The 12,128-nt window shown below is 42.5% G+C and overlaps 2 protein-coding genes across 9 annotated transcripts in view; one reads left to right on the forward strand and one right to left on the reverse strand.

Annotated features, from left to right (window-relative positions):
- The window catches only part of LOC6039898, a 153,265-nt gene that overhangs the window by 38,524 nt on the left and 102,613 nt on the right, over positions 1-12,128 (reverse strand). The window lies entirely within an intron of this gene.
- The window catches only part of LOC6039901 (probable multidrug resistance-associated protein lethal(2)03659), a 28,891-nt gene that overhangs the window by 15,492 nt on the left and 1,271 nt on the right, over positions 1-12,128 (forward strand). The window contains exons 5-11 of the mRNA XM_038257987.1: positions 1,044-1,712; positions 1,768-2,246; positions 2,467-2,724; positions 5,454-5,836; positions 11,214-11,562; positions 11,617-11,767; positions 11,845-12,075. Coding sequence (XP_038113915.1) covers positions 1,044-1,712; positions 1,768-2,246; positions 2,467-2,724; positions 5,454-5,836; positions 11,214-11,562; positions 11,617-11,767; positions 11,845-12,075 — 2,520 coding nt within the window. The remainder of the gene's footprint in view (positions 1-1,043; positions 1,713-1,767; positions 2,247-2,466; positions 2,725-5,453; positions 5,837-11,213; positions 11,563-11,616; positions 11,768-11,844; positions 12,076-12,128) is intronic.

Genomic DNA, 12,128 nt, shown 5'->3' on the forward strand with positions numbered 1-12,128 from the left:
CAACATTATTGAACGAAAAACCAAAGCAAACTTCTTGAAGGGACTGAAAAATGTATTGACAGCGGGAGCAATATTGATAACGAGAAGATCGACAGCCACAGAGTCGACTGTATTTCTATCTCTGGCTTTTTAAGATACTGCTTTTGTATAAATGTTTTGTAACAACAATTTTGTTTTAAAAAACAGTTCAAATGATTTTTTTAAACAGCGATAGTGATTTTTCACGGCGATTAAATTTCACGGTGTGCAAAACAATGGAATTTCACAGAATGATAATAGAAGCAGATAATAACAAAAAGATGGGTTTATTTAAAAATTATTGTGTACAGAAAAGTTAGTAGAAAAGTTAGGAGAAGTTCAAAACTTATCGAAACACGATATTTTGAGATCAATTTTGGGATTTTTGTTGTACAATTATTATCAGCTGAATTGATTATAAAAAAATAATTTTCTAAGACATCGCCAACAATAAGCACATCATAAACGACATATTCACCCAAAGTAGAATCAGTAAAATAAGAGTTATAGCTTTTAGAAAACTGGAAATTTCAGTGTTACCAAAAGTCAATGCAAAATTCTATTTGTAGCCATTTGTTATTAATAATTCTAGAAAACTGCATTCATTGCAAAATATTGTTTCTAATTTTCCTCACGTTACATGCAATTTTTCCATCGTTATTTTAATAAATTTTACAGAGGTTCAAAACAAAGCTCATCCTACTTTGCATTTTCTTTTAATGTAGTAATGAACAACGTTCTTTCAAATTGATATTTTATGCTTTAAACTTCACATTGTAGTATCCATCGAATGTTAAAATCAAAGGTGATTTCGCTGTAAATTTACAGTGAATTCTCTGTATTTTGTAAAAACTTGTAATAAACATTACCGTCAAAAATTAGTTTACATCTGCTTCTAAAATTTAAAGTAAATTTTTTTAGATTGCTGAGGTGCAATTTTTAACTAATTTTTTTCAAATGACGAGGCAGAGTCAGAAAACCCAAAAATCAAATCTAAACTTTTCACTGTAATTCATCTTCCACAGCCTGGGTCGGCAAGAAGGCGGCCTCGTTCCGTCTGAAAACGGCGACCCGCACCGATCGGCGGGTTCGTTTCATGAACGAAATCATCCAGGGCATCCAGGTGATCAAGATGTACGCCTGGGAGCACAGCTTCAGCCGCATGGTGGACTCGATCCGGCGCCGCGAGGTGGCCGGTATCCGCGGGACGCTGTTTATCCGGGCCGGCCTGCTCTCGTTCAACTTGGTGTCGCGACTTTCGATTTTCCTGAGTTTGGTCGGCTACTGCTACTTTGGCAATGTGTTCACCGCCAAGAAGGTGTTCATCGTCACGTCGTACTTTAATCTTCTGTACAGCTCGATGCTGCACTTTTGGCCGCTGGCGTTGACTTCGGTGGCCGAGGGACTGATATCGATTCGGAGGATTGAGGAGTTTTTGCTGCTGCCCGAGCGGAAGTTGCTGGATCCGAAACCGACTGCCAACGGGAATCACGAGGGGGAAAGCGAGCTCAAACTGCTGCATGGGGTGAAAATGACCAACGGAGTGGCTGCTCATGACAAACCGTTGAAGATGATGTCCGTTGTGGCGCGGAGTAAGAGGTTCGTCAACAAGAAGGGATTCGCTAGGAGAGGAGTGTTTATGAAGAATGGAACCGCTTGCTGGAACAAGGCAGCTGAGGGAGAACACGTCAAGGGTAAGGGTAAGAATGAGGTAGAACTGATCATGATAATAACACATTGATGTTGCAGTGACTGGCATTCGGGACGTAACGCTGACGGTGGAAAAGTCCAAACTGTGTGCCATTGTTGGTCCGGTTGGAAGTGGCAAGTCAACGCTGCTACAGGTAATCTTGGGAGAACTGGAGCTGGACGAAGGTCGGCTGGAGATCAGTGCATCCGCCGTTAGTTATGCCCCTCAAGAGCCGTGGCTTTTCGAAGGATCCGTCAAGAACAACATCGTGTTTGTGGAGGACTTCAACGAGAAGCGATACAAAGAAGTGGTGAAGGTTTGTGCCTTGGAGAGGGACTTCCAGCTGTTACCGTTGGGAGATGAGACCATCGTTGGGGAGCGAGGAATCAGCCTGAGTGGTGGACAAAGAGCGCGAATCAGCCTGGCCAGAGCCATCTACCGGAAGGCTGATGTCTACCTGTTGGATGATCCACTATCTGCCGTGGATACCCACGTGGGAAAACACCTCTTCGAACAATGTATCAGAGACTACTTAAAGGTGGGTTATTCCAGCTAATCTAATGAATTATTCCATCGCGACAAATTATCGACACTCGGGGAACAATTACAAGACGCCAGCGTACGTACGCTAAAGTCTTAATTAATCGCGTTTTATCGCGTTAATAAAAAAATGTAACAGATCGCAAAGGGAGAAGAAAAAAACAACCTCCCATTCAATTATCCGAGAGTGTTTTTTTTTTCCTTTTTCTTCGAAACAGGACAAAGTTTGCGTGCTGGTAACGCACCAGCTCCAGTACCTGCAGGACGTCGAGCACGTGGTGCTGATGAATGGGGGCGCCATCGAGGCCCAGGGACCCTACCGGGAGCTGCAGGCGGCCAACGCGTACCCACTGCTGGCAACACTGGCCCAGCAACAGGCGGCCCGGCTGGCCCGCGAGAGCGAACAACAGCGCGACCAACTGGAGCAGTACGTGGACGGGGAAGGTGCGGCCCAGGAAGGGGAAGGGGAGGATAAGGTGGGTTTCACATTATTAAATTGAAAAAAAAAGTTATTTTTCAGATTGATTTTGGATACTTTGAATGGCAGTTTTTCTCAGTTTTGATGAAAATTGACTTTTTTTTCTTTTTAACATAAGATTGATTTAAATCCTTCTAAACCTTCAATAATCATAATTTTTATCAATTAAAGAAGCTCTCTTATTTTGTTTGATTTTTTTTCCAGAGTTTTTTTTTTGAAAAGGTCCTATAAGCTATTGTGTCCTATAAACATATAAAATGTTTATAGGACCTAATAAAAAAAAACCTTGAATTGGTTAAAACTGCAATAAAATCAGAAAAAAGTCATCAGAAATTGATTTATGTAATTTATTTTATCAGGGTGGCCACTCAAGTCGGGGAATCGGGAAAGTCGGGAAAAAGTCGGAAATTCGTCAAAATCCGCCAAAAATCGGGAAAAGTCGGGAATTTATGATTTTATGTCAAAAAGTCGGGAAAAGTCGGGAATTTTGAGCTTTTTTTAACTCTTGAATAAATTTTGTAGTATTTTTTTTTCATAATATTTTTTTATGAATCAAATGATCGCTTTTAATTTTTGTTCACAAAACAAGAGGTAAAGTTAATGAAAAACAAATATAGTTTTTGGGTAAATATTTGTAATTTAAAATGTTTTTTTTTCTTAATGTTGCCCTTGATCTTTTTTTTGTGAGTATTTGTAAATTACCTACCATAGATTAAGCTTGATTTTCAGTTTGCGGAAAACTTAAATATCTAATAAAATCCAAAATTGAAAAAGATTTTTACGTTTTGAAAACATAAAGAAAATATTGAAATTGCAAAAAAAATAATCCAAGAAATTTTGAGTTCTTGCATAATTATTTAAAAAAAATGTCTCTTCAAACAGTCGCTTAAAATAAGTGGGAAAACATAAAATCATATCAAACTGAATTTTCATTGAAAAAAAAAGTTAAATACTGACCACTAGAAAAATTAACATTGATTAAAAATTTCAATATCAAAAAATTACATAATTAAAAAGGGAACTTGGCAAAAACATTTTCTTTTATGAATTCCTTGTCATTTTTCTAAATCCTTTGAATGAATAATAACAGCAATTACGTTTTAATCATTCTTTGATTTAAAATGATGATGAAGTTAAAAAAATATCAAAAACTATACGTTTGTCAATTTAAAAAATACCATGGAAGTTATAAGTATTGTTGAACTTTCGATTATTTTTTCAAATACTAATTGTTTGTGTTTCTACTCTGAATCTTAATAATGAAATTACATTTTTGAAGTTTTCTTTATTGTTTATTGTTGTTCAGTTTCTGTATTTTCAAAAAATGCCTATATTTGGATTTTTTTAATAATTCATTGAGATTTTTTTTTCAGTGGTTAATATTGACTTTTCTTATATACAGTTTTTTGTTTGAAATCATTCTTTAGATAAGAAATGCTTATTATTTGAGCATTCTGGAAAAGTCTGGAAAAAAGTCGGGAAAAAGTCGGGAATTCGAAAATGGAATTTGAGTGGTCACCCTGATTTTACGTTGTACAGAAAAAAAACATAGAGCTGAAAGACCCGATTGTTTTTGTCTCATATAAAAAAAATGTTCTTACAGTTTTTATCATACTTACATTAGCACTTAACAGTTTATTTGAAAAATTCATTGAATTTTAAAACTTACCTGTAAAGAGAAGAAGAAAAAACACGTTAAATTATATCAAGTTTATCTTTAACATCGATAAAACTCGCATTGTGAACTTCCACCACAGACAAACAGACGTAACTTTTTGCAAAAAAGACCATCGATCACTACAGCTATCTTGTCGTGAACGCACGCACTTGACGAAATGTGTGGAGGCTGCGTCCATTTGTCCCTGCTTCCACCAATCTAACCCCCCTTCAAAATTCACCACTGACGCCGACTGACAAAGTGTGCGACTAACACAATTGCCAAACTTTATCCCCCCGCAAAAATAAGTTCCCTTTTCATTACTCGCGGCTAAACTTCACCCCAGGAAGCCGTGCCGAAATTAATCGTGTTTCCGCACTGGAAAACACACGTGCAAACACGTTGCCCACGAGGGGAGAGGGAGCAAGTCACTGCCGAAAAGTTTCACCCACAAGCCTACTCGCGCCCAAATTTATGCAATTTCATTCCGGAAAAGTTCAAATTGTACGGGGATGGGGGAGAAGGGAAATTCGATTTGTCAAGTGAGGGAAAAGTTATGCAATGTAAAGTCTATAGATGGCGCGATACATTAATTGGGAGGTGGTCGCCGCTTCTGTCACTGCGGAGTGTTTTGCTAGCGATGCATATGGCGTGAAATCACCAACAAATAGACGTAAAACTCGACGTCAATTTGATTGGTTGGAAACTCATCACAGAATTGTTAAATTCACCACTGTTCATTTACTTGCGTTTGACAGTTCAAACAGGATTTTTAATGAAAATACTCAATGAACGTTTGCTTGTCTGATAAGTGCAGCGTTAGCAGTATTACATATTATGTCATGGTCAGATAAGCTCTATTTGGGAAGCAAAAAGCCTTTTCGTGTTTCATAATTTTCTAAACACGTGTTTCCCTGTGTTCGGAGACATTTACAATGGCGTTCAGTTCACGCTTCATTAGGGATGGAAATTTGAAATATTTTCAATCCATATAATTCACTTTCCTTGTTCTTTTTGAATGGCATCTCCCCCAAACAAAACTCAATTGTTTTTTTTCTCCATCCCCACAGCCCCTCATCGCGAGTACGGTTCCACGTTTCACGGTTGACCGCATCCACGAGCCGTTCCCGCTGCCTCCGGCGATGCCGCCGGCCCACCGGATGGCCCACTCGCATCAGTCGCTGTACCAACCGTCGCCCTTCTCGTCCTGCAGCATGGTGTTTGACGGATTTGACGACGGCGATGGAAAGCTGCAAAATGGCGGCGGCGGCGGCAAAGCGGGCGTACCGCAAGAGTCCACCAAAGAATCTCAAATTACCGGAACGGTCGGCTTTGCGGTGTACCGGAGCTACTTCCGGGCGGTCGAAAGCGCCGTTCTGGTGACCACCGTCGGGTTGCTGTTCCTGCTGGCCCAGGGAACCATGAGTGGCATCGATTACTTCATCTCGCAGTGGTGAGTTTATTATTGTTTTGAGGTTATGTCAAGTGGTACGGTTGAAAATTGATTAAAATCCACCAAAATTTACCTAAACTGAAACCACTTCCAAGTGCTTAGGGAGTGTTCTTTTATTACGTAACGCGAAAAATCGGACTTTTAGACCCCTCCCCCTCGTAACAAAGTTTCCATACAAATTTTAAAAAAATTGTATGGAGCGTAACACGGCCTCCGACCCCCTCCCCCTACTGCGTTACGTAATAAAAGAACGCTCCCTTAGTCGTTGAAATCAAGCTAGCTAGAGGATGCTTGAAATACCAACCTGACGGAAAAAAGGCTAACCGCAAAGAAGATTACAAGTGACGGTCGATTGCGCGAAAATAAAGAGGTAAAAAAGGACCGCAACCTCTACTTCAGAGTTCAGCTCGAGTTAATGTTTCAGATCTTCTGAGAAGGCAACTCATAAAAATAAAATGCAATTTCCAAACAGGTAAACGCTTCAACGAGTTTTCGCTTTCGTAATTCTTCCAACAAAAAATACGTAACGCATGCCGCCATATTGAAAATCGTGAAACGTCAATGCAAAAAAAAAGTGCTGCCAGAAATGCGGTTTGACACGCATGGCTGTCCATCAATTAATTAATTAAATATACTTTATTGAATCTTTCTTATAATAATTACATTTGGTTTACATAATAAGTGGTCAGCTGTGGCTCTTCAGCTTTAGTTTGCTTTTCGTGATTTAAACACTGTTCATTTTTATAACTTTAAAAGTATATGATTTATCATTTTTGTAACACTAGGTACAATGAGGAAAAAAAAAATGTTAAGAAAACATAACCTAACCTAAAACTAACTTAATCTTACCATAAACTAAACCAATCCTTGAATCAAGGGGTATTCAGATATAGCACATTTTTCCCTGAATTTCAAACATTTTTCTTGAATCTTCTGATCCAACATTTTAACTTCTGCTAATTCATGAACCTCACTTGATCTTGTCCAGCCAGGAACATTCAAAACCATTTTGAGTACCTTGTTTTGGACACGCTGGAGCTTCAATTTATGAGTTCTAGCGCAACACTCCCAAACAGGTACTGCATACTCAATAACGGGGTAAATTATTTGTTTGTAAACTGCTAACTTATTTTTCAAAGATAGCTTTGATTTTCTGTTAATTAAAGGATACAAACACCTGATGAGAATGCTGCACTTGTTCAATATTTTATCTACATGCTGCCGAAACAAAAGTTTCGAGTCAAGTATGAGACCTAAATAGACAACTTCCTTTGACCAGGGTATCGAAACATCATTCATTTTAATCAAAACATCATCCTTTGGGACAAATCTGGCCGATTTGGAAAGTGGAAAAATGATGGTTTGAGTTTTGGCTGCATTTATGCGAATTTTCCAGTCGCCAAAGTATTCGGAAAGAACGTCAAGACCCTTCTGAAGACGGCCAACTAAATATCTGGTTATTTTACCCTTATAAATAACGGCAGTGTCATCAGCAAAAGTGACAACACACCATTACCAGGAAGAGTAGGCAAATCAGATGTAAAAATATTGTACAGAAGTGGGCCAAGAATACTTCCTTGGGGAACCCCAGCATCAATGTTGAATAATCCAGAAGCAATCCCATTCAGAAAAACCTTGAACGATCTCTCCGAAAGATAGTGCTGGATAATTTTGATAAGATACATTGGAAAACCGTATAAATACAGTTTATGTATCAAACCATCATGCCAAACATTGTCAAAAGCCTTCTCAACATCCAACAAAGCCATAGCAGTTGATTTAGACTCAAGCTTGTTCTGCTTGATGATTTTAGTTACTCTCGTAAGCTGATGAGCAGTATTATGTCCCTTTCGGAAGCCAAACTGCTCGTTCAAAATTATATTATTATCGTTGGTAAAATCCAAAAGCCTTGAATAGATGACCTTCTCAAAGAGTTTGGACAGACTACTCAAAAGACTAATGGGACGATAACTTGTTGGCGATGTTGGATCTTTTGAGGCTTCAAAATTGGTATGACTTTGCCCAGTTTCCAATTGGTGGGGAAGTAACCAAGTTGCAAACATTTATTGAAAATATTGGCTAGATGTTGAAAGAACTGATCACTCTGTTTTTTCAACACTAGATTAAAAATGTTATCAAAGCCTGGAGCTTTCATATTTTTCATTTGTTTTACTGCAACTTTGACTTCCTCACCAGAAACATGGGAATCTGCAGGAAATTCAAAGGTAGAGTCATTGATTGTTGAAATACTATTGGCAACTGATGTTTCTTTACGGCTGGTCATGGAAGCGCCAAGATTATGTGAACTAACAAAATGAAGCCCAAGTGCATTTGCCTTTTCCTCGGATGTAATCAAAGGAGAATCCTCAACAATAAGAGGAGGAATAGGCTTTGGTTTGTTTTTAAGAACTTTTGAAAGTTTCCAAAATGGTTTTGAATAATTCCCAAGCTGGCTTACATGTTTTGAAAATTCTTGATTTCTGATATTGTCAAGTCGGTCTTGTATGATTTTGTTCAAATTGTTAACTGAAATCTTTTGTCATAGTCCCCAGTCCGTTGATATTGTCTCCTATAAACATTCCTAAGTCTAATCAAGTGTTTAGTATCTACGTCAATATCAGTTACCTTAAAATTAACAGGAACCTCCCGAACGTTGGCAGCCTCTGCTTGGTTGATAGCCTGCTGGATCACCTCCAGCGAACGATCAATATCGGCAGAAGTTTCCGGGTGTTGATCATAGTCGATGTTGCTGTCGACCACTTGCTGAAACTGCTGCCAGTCAACGTTGTGGTAATCTTTCCGGGTTGGTTGCCGCTGCGGAGTAACGGAAGCTCCAACCTCCACAACCACCGGATAGTGATCAGAACTCAACTCTTCAAACACCTCAGGATGAGCCACGTTCTCAGCCATATTGGTAATGAAGAAGTCGATGATTGAGTGATTCCCAGACCGAGCCACCCTCGTTGGACGATCCGGACTCACAACGTTGTAGTATCCGTTTTGCAGATCGTTGTGCAGAATCACTCCGTTCCGATTCCTCCTGCTGTTGCCCCAAACTTCATGCTTCGCGTTGAGGTCACCAGCGATGATGTACTTTGCGCTCCGCCGTGTCAGCTTCTGGATATCGCTCTTCAGTTTTGCTGCTGAACCATCTCTGGCATTCACCTGACGTGGACAGTATGCAGCAATGAAGAGTACTGGGCCAACCGAAGTGGGAATTTCCACTCCAACGGCCTCGATGATGTCCAGCTTAAAGTGTGGCAGCCGGCGTGGCTTGAGATCACGATGAACAGCGACAAGCACACCTCCTCCTCCAGAGGTGGTCCTATCGAGCTGCGTCGCGATCTTGTAGTTTTGCAGATAAACTTTTTCACCGGGCTTCAGATGAGTTTCCGTGATGGCGGCTACGTCGATCTCCTTCTCGCGAAGAAAATCCACCAGCTCTAAATTCTTCCTCCTAATGGAGCAAGCGTTCCAATTCAGCAGCTTGAGGGACCTACGATCCATACTGGATGACGAACGAGGTCAGCACTTCAATCTGCTGGGTCTTGGTTTTGCATCCACGCAGTGCAGCGGACATCTGTTTGAAAATATTGAGGAGTTCGGTTGAGGTGTAAAGATCATTACCATTTTCCTCAACTGCTGGTTCTTGGGTTGGTCTTGGCTCCTGGCTGAAGCCCGGTGGTGGCGGTCTCGGCTCCTGGCTGGAACCCGGCCGTGGATGATTCATCTCAGCTCTCTTCCTGGGATCCAACGGCAACGGTGCCAAGTTTGGGACCTGGCGTCGCGGTTGAAGAGGTGGAAAATTTTCCTCCACCAGGGCTGGAGGAGTTCTACGACGCTGAGGCTGATTCTTCGTCGATGCTTGCTGCCGAATTTTCACGAACTCAGCTCTCTTGGGGCACTTTCGGTCGGTTGACGAGTGCTCACCGTTGCAGTTGAGGCACTTCACCAGCGAATCTTGGATGCACTGGGATGTGATGTGCGCATCGGTACCACATTTGGCGCAACGACGCTTCAGGTGGCAGTTCTTACCTCCGTGCCCGAAACCCAGGCAGTTGAAGCATTGTGTGACGTCACGATGCACTGGTCGGTATCGCTCCCACGACACGATAATGTTGAAAACCGCTCGGATTGCCTTCAGCTCAGGAAGCGTCGTCGATCCCTTAGCCAAATGCAGCAGGTAGAGCTGGTCACGGTACTTGATGTCTTTGTTGCGTCGGCTCATTTTGTGCACGGCCAACACATCCAGTTTCAAAACTTTTAGCTCGGCAGCTAATTCCTCCACTGGCATGTCGTACAGACCTCTGACGACGATTTTGTACGGCTTATCCATGGCGACATCATGGGTAAAGTACTCCGCCTCGTTTTCGGTCAAGTAATCCTTGACCAGTTGATAGTGCTGCCTGGATTGCACCAGCACCTTAAATCCGTCCTGACACAGACGAATGTTGCCTAGGACTTTCCCAGACTTGATGAGTTCAACCAGCCCCGCTCGAAAGTCGATCGTTGCTGCTGATTGCCGCACATAAAAAGGAGGCAGTTTCTCCTTTCGCTGTTTCACTTCATTCTCCTTTGCTTCCGCTACCTGGTCCTCGTCAGGCAGTCCAGCAAACTTGTTGTTCTTCAATAGCTGCTCCTCGTGGGACGAAGAGTTCTCCTCCTCCTCATCCATCGGTACAGTACCGTCGCTCTTTTTCGTCTTTTTGCTGTTCGATGTCACTTCCAAAAGAACCTTCCTTTTGGAAATCCCCGGTTTTTGGCCATCAGTTGAGGCCTCAACCTTCCTTTTGGAAATTCCCACTTTTTTGCCTGCTTGAGCCGCAGGTAGGGCAATATTGCCGGCGTTTTGCGCCGGGACGCGACGAGTCATGTTGATTCAGACAACCTTCACCAACGAATGCTCGGATAACAATGGCTGTCCATCAAGAGAACCCTAGCGAATAAAAATCTATTTGCGACGCACTTGAAAAAGTTGAGACCCCTCACCGAAGGCACTCTGACATGTTCCACTTCTACTTCTTCCCCTTGTGGAAGGGACCGACTTCTGTAGGGATTATGCTAATTCTGAGCGTTGAACGCTCCTGTCACGTTTCAAAGTGATGGATACCGGGGCAATTCGATATGATATTCACTTTTCCCATGTCTCCTATCTCGCTCGCTCTCCCTCCCTTTGGGTGGCGAGCTTTTGCTAATGGTCGTGCGCTTTGAATAAAACATGACTTTGCAGCTTTGCTTCCCGGGCGAACGCATTAAGAGTGAGCTAAGGGATAAGATTTCAAGTTTTACGAGCTATCCTTGCGCAAGATAGAAATGAATAAGGGGCGACCCCACACGAAAAAATGGCGACCAGTTCAAAATTAATTATCAATTCTAGGGTCAACCAGGAGGAGTTCCTCAGCCAAAACTCAACCAATTCTTCCGTCCCGGTGCGGTCCAAGCTAGAGGGAACCGTCTTTGCCGAGCTAACCCGCGAACAGTACCTGGTCACCTACGCCGGAGCAATGGCCGTCATGCTGTGCCTGTCGCTCAACCGATCCTTCTCCTTCTTCTACCTCTGCCTGCGGGCATCGATCCGGCTGCACGACCAGCTGTTCCGGGGCATCACCCGGGCCACGATGTTCTTCTTCAACACGAACCCTTCGGGCCGGATTTTGAACCGCTTTTCGCGCGACATTGGCTGCATCGACATCTTTCTGCCGTCGGCCATGATGGATTGCATTTTGGTAGGGGGAATTCTTGGAGTTATTATGAAGATCATATTTCAATCTCCTCATTAGTTCTTCGTAGAGTTCACCGCCATCATCAGCCTGGTTGCGGTCGTCAACTACTGGCTCCTGCTGCCGACGGCCGTCATGGGGGTGCTGTTCTACGGACTCCGCCACGTCTACACCAACACGGCCCGCAGTATCAAACGGGTGGAGGCGCAGAGTAAGTCCGAACGACTGCAATTATGCCTAATCAGAGTGTGACGACACTCTCACTCCAACACTTCTCCTTCCCGGCAGCACGCAGTCCCATTTTCTCGCACGCGAACGCGTCCTTCCAGGGCCTGACGACGATCCGGGCCTTTGGGGCGGAGAAAATCCTCGCGTACGAGTTCGATAAGCATCAGGACCTGAACACCTCGGCCTGGTATCTGTTTCTGGCGGCGACCCGTGCCTTCGCCCTGTGGCTGGAGTTGGTTTGCGTGCTGTACATTGCCACCGTGACGTTCAGCTTTCTGCTGATGGAGAACAGTGAGTCGAGTTGGCAACACTGCCAATTGGGCGGGGAAATTAATACGAATTAT

This window comes from Culex quinquefasciatus, chromosome 1 (assembly GCF_015732765.1).
Source record: "Culex quinquefasciatus strain JHB chromosome 1, VPISU_Cqui_1.0_pri_paternal, whole genome shotgun sequence".
Classification (NCBI taxonomy): domain Eukaryota; kingdom Metazoa; phylum Arthropoda; class Insecta; order Diptera; family Culicidae; genus Culex; species Culex quinquefasciatus.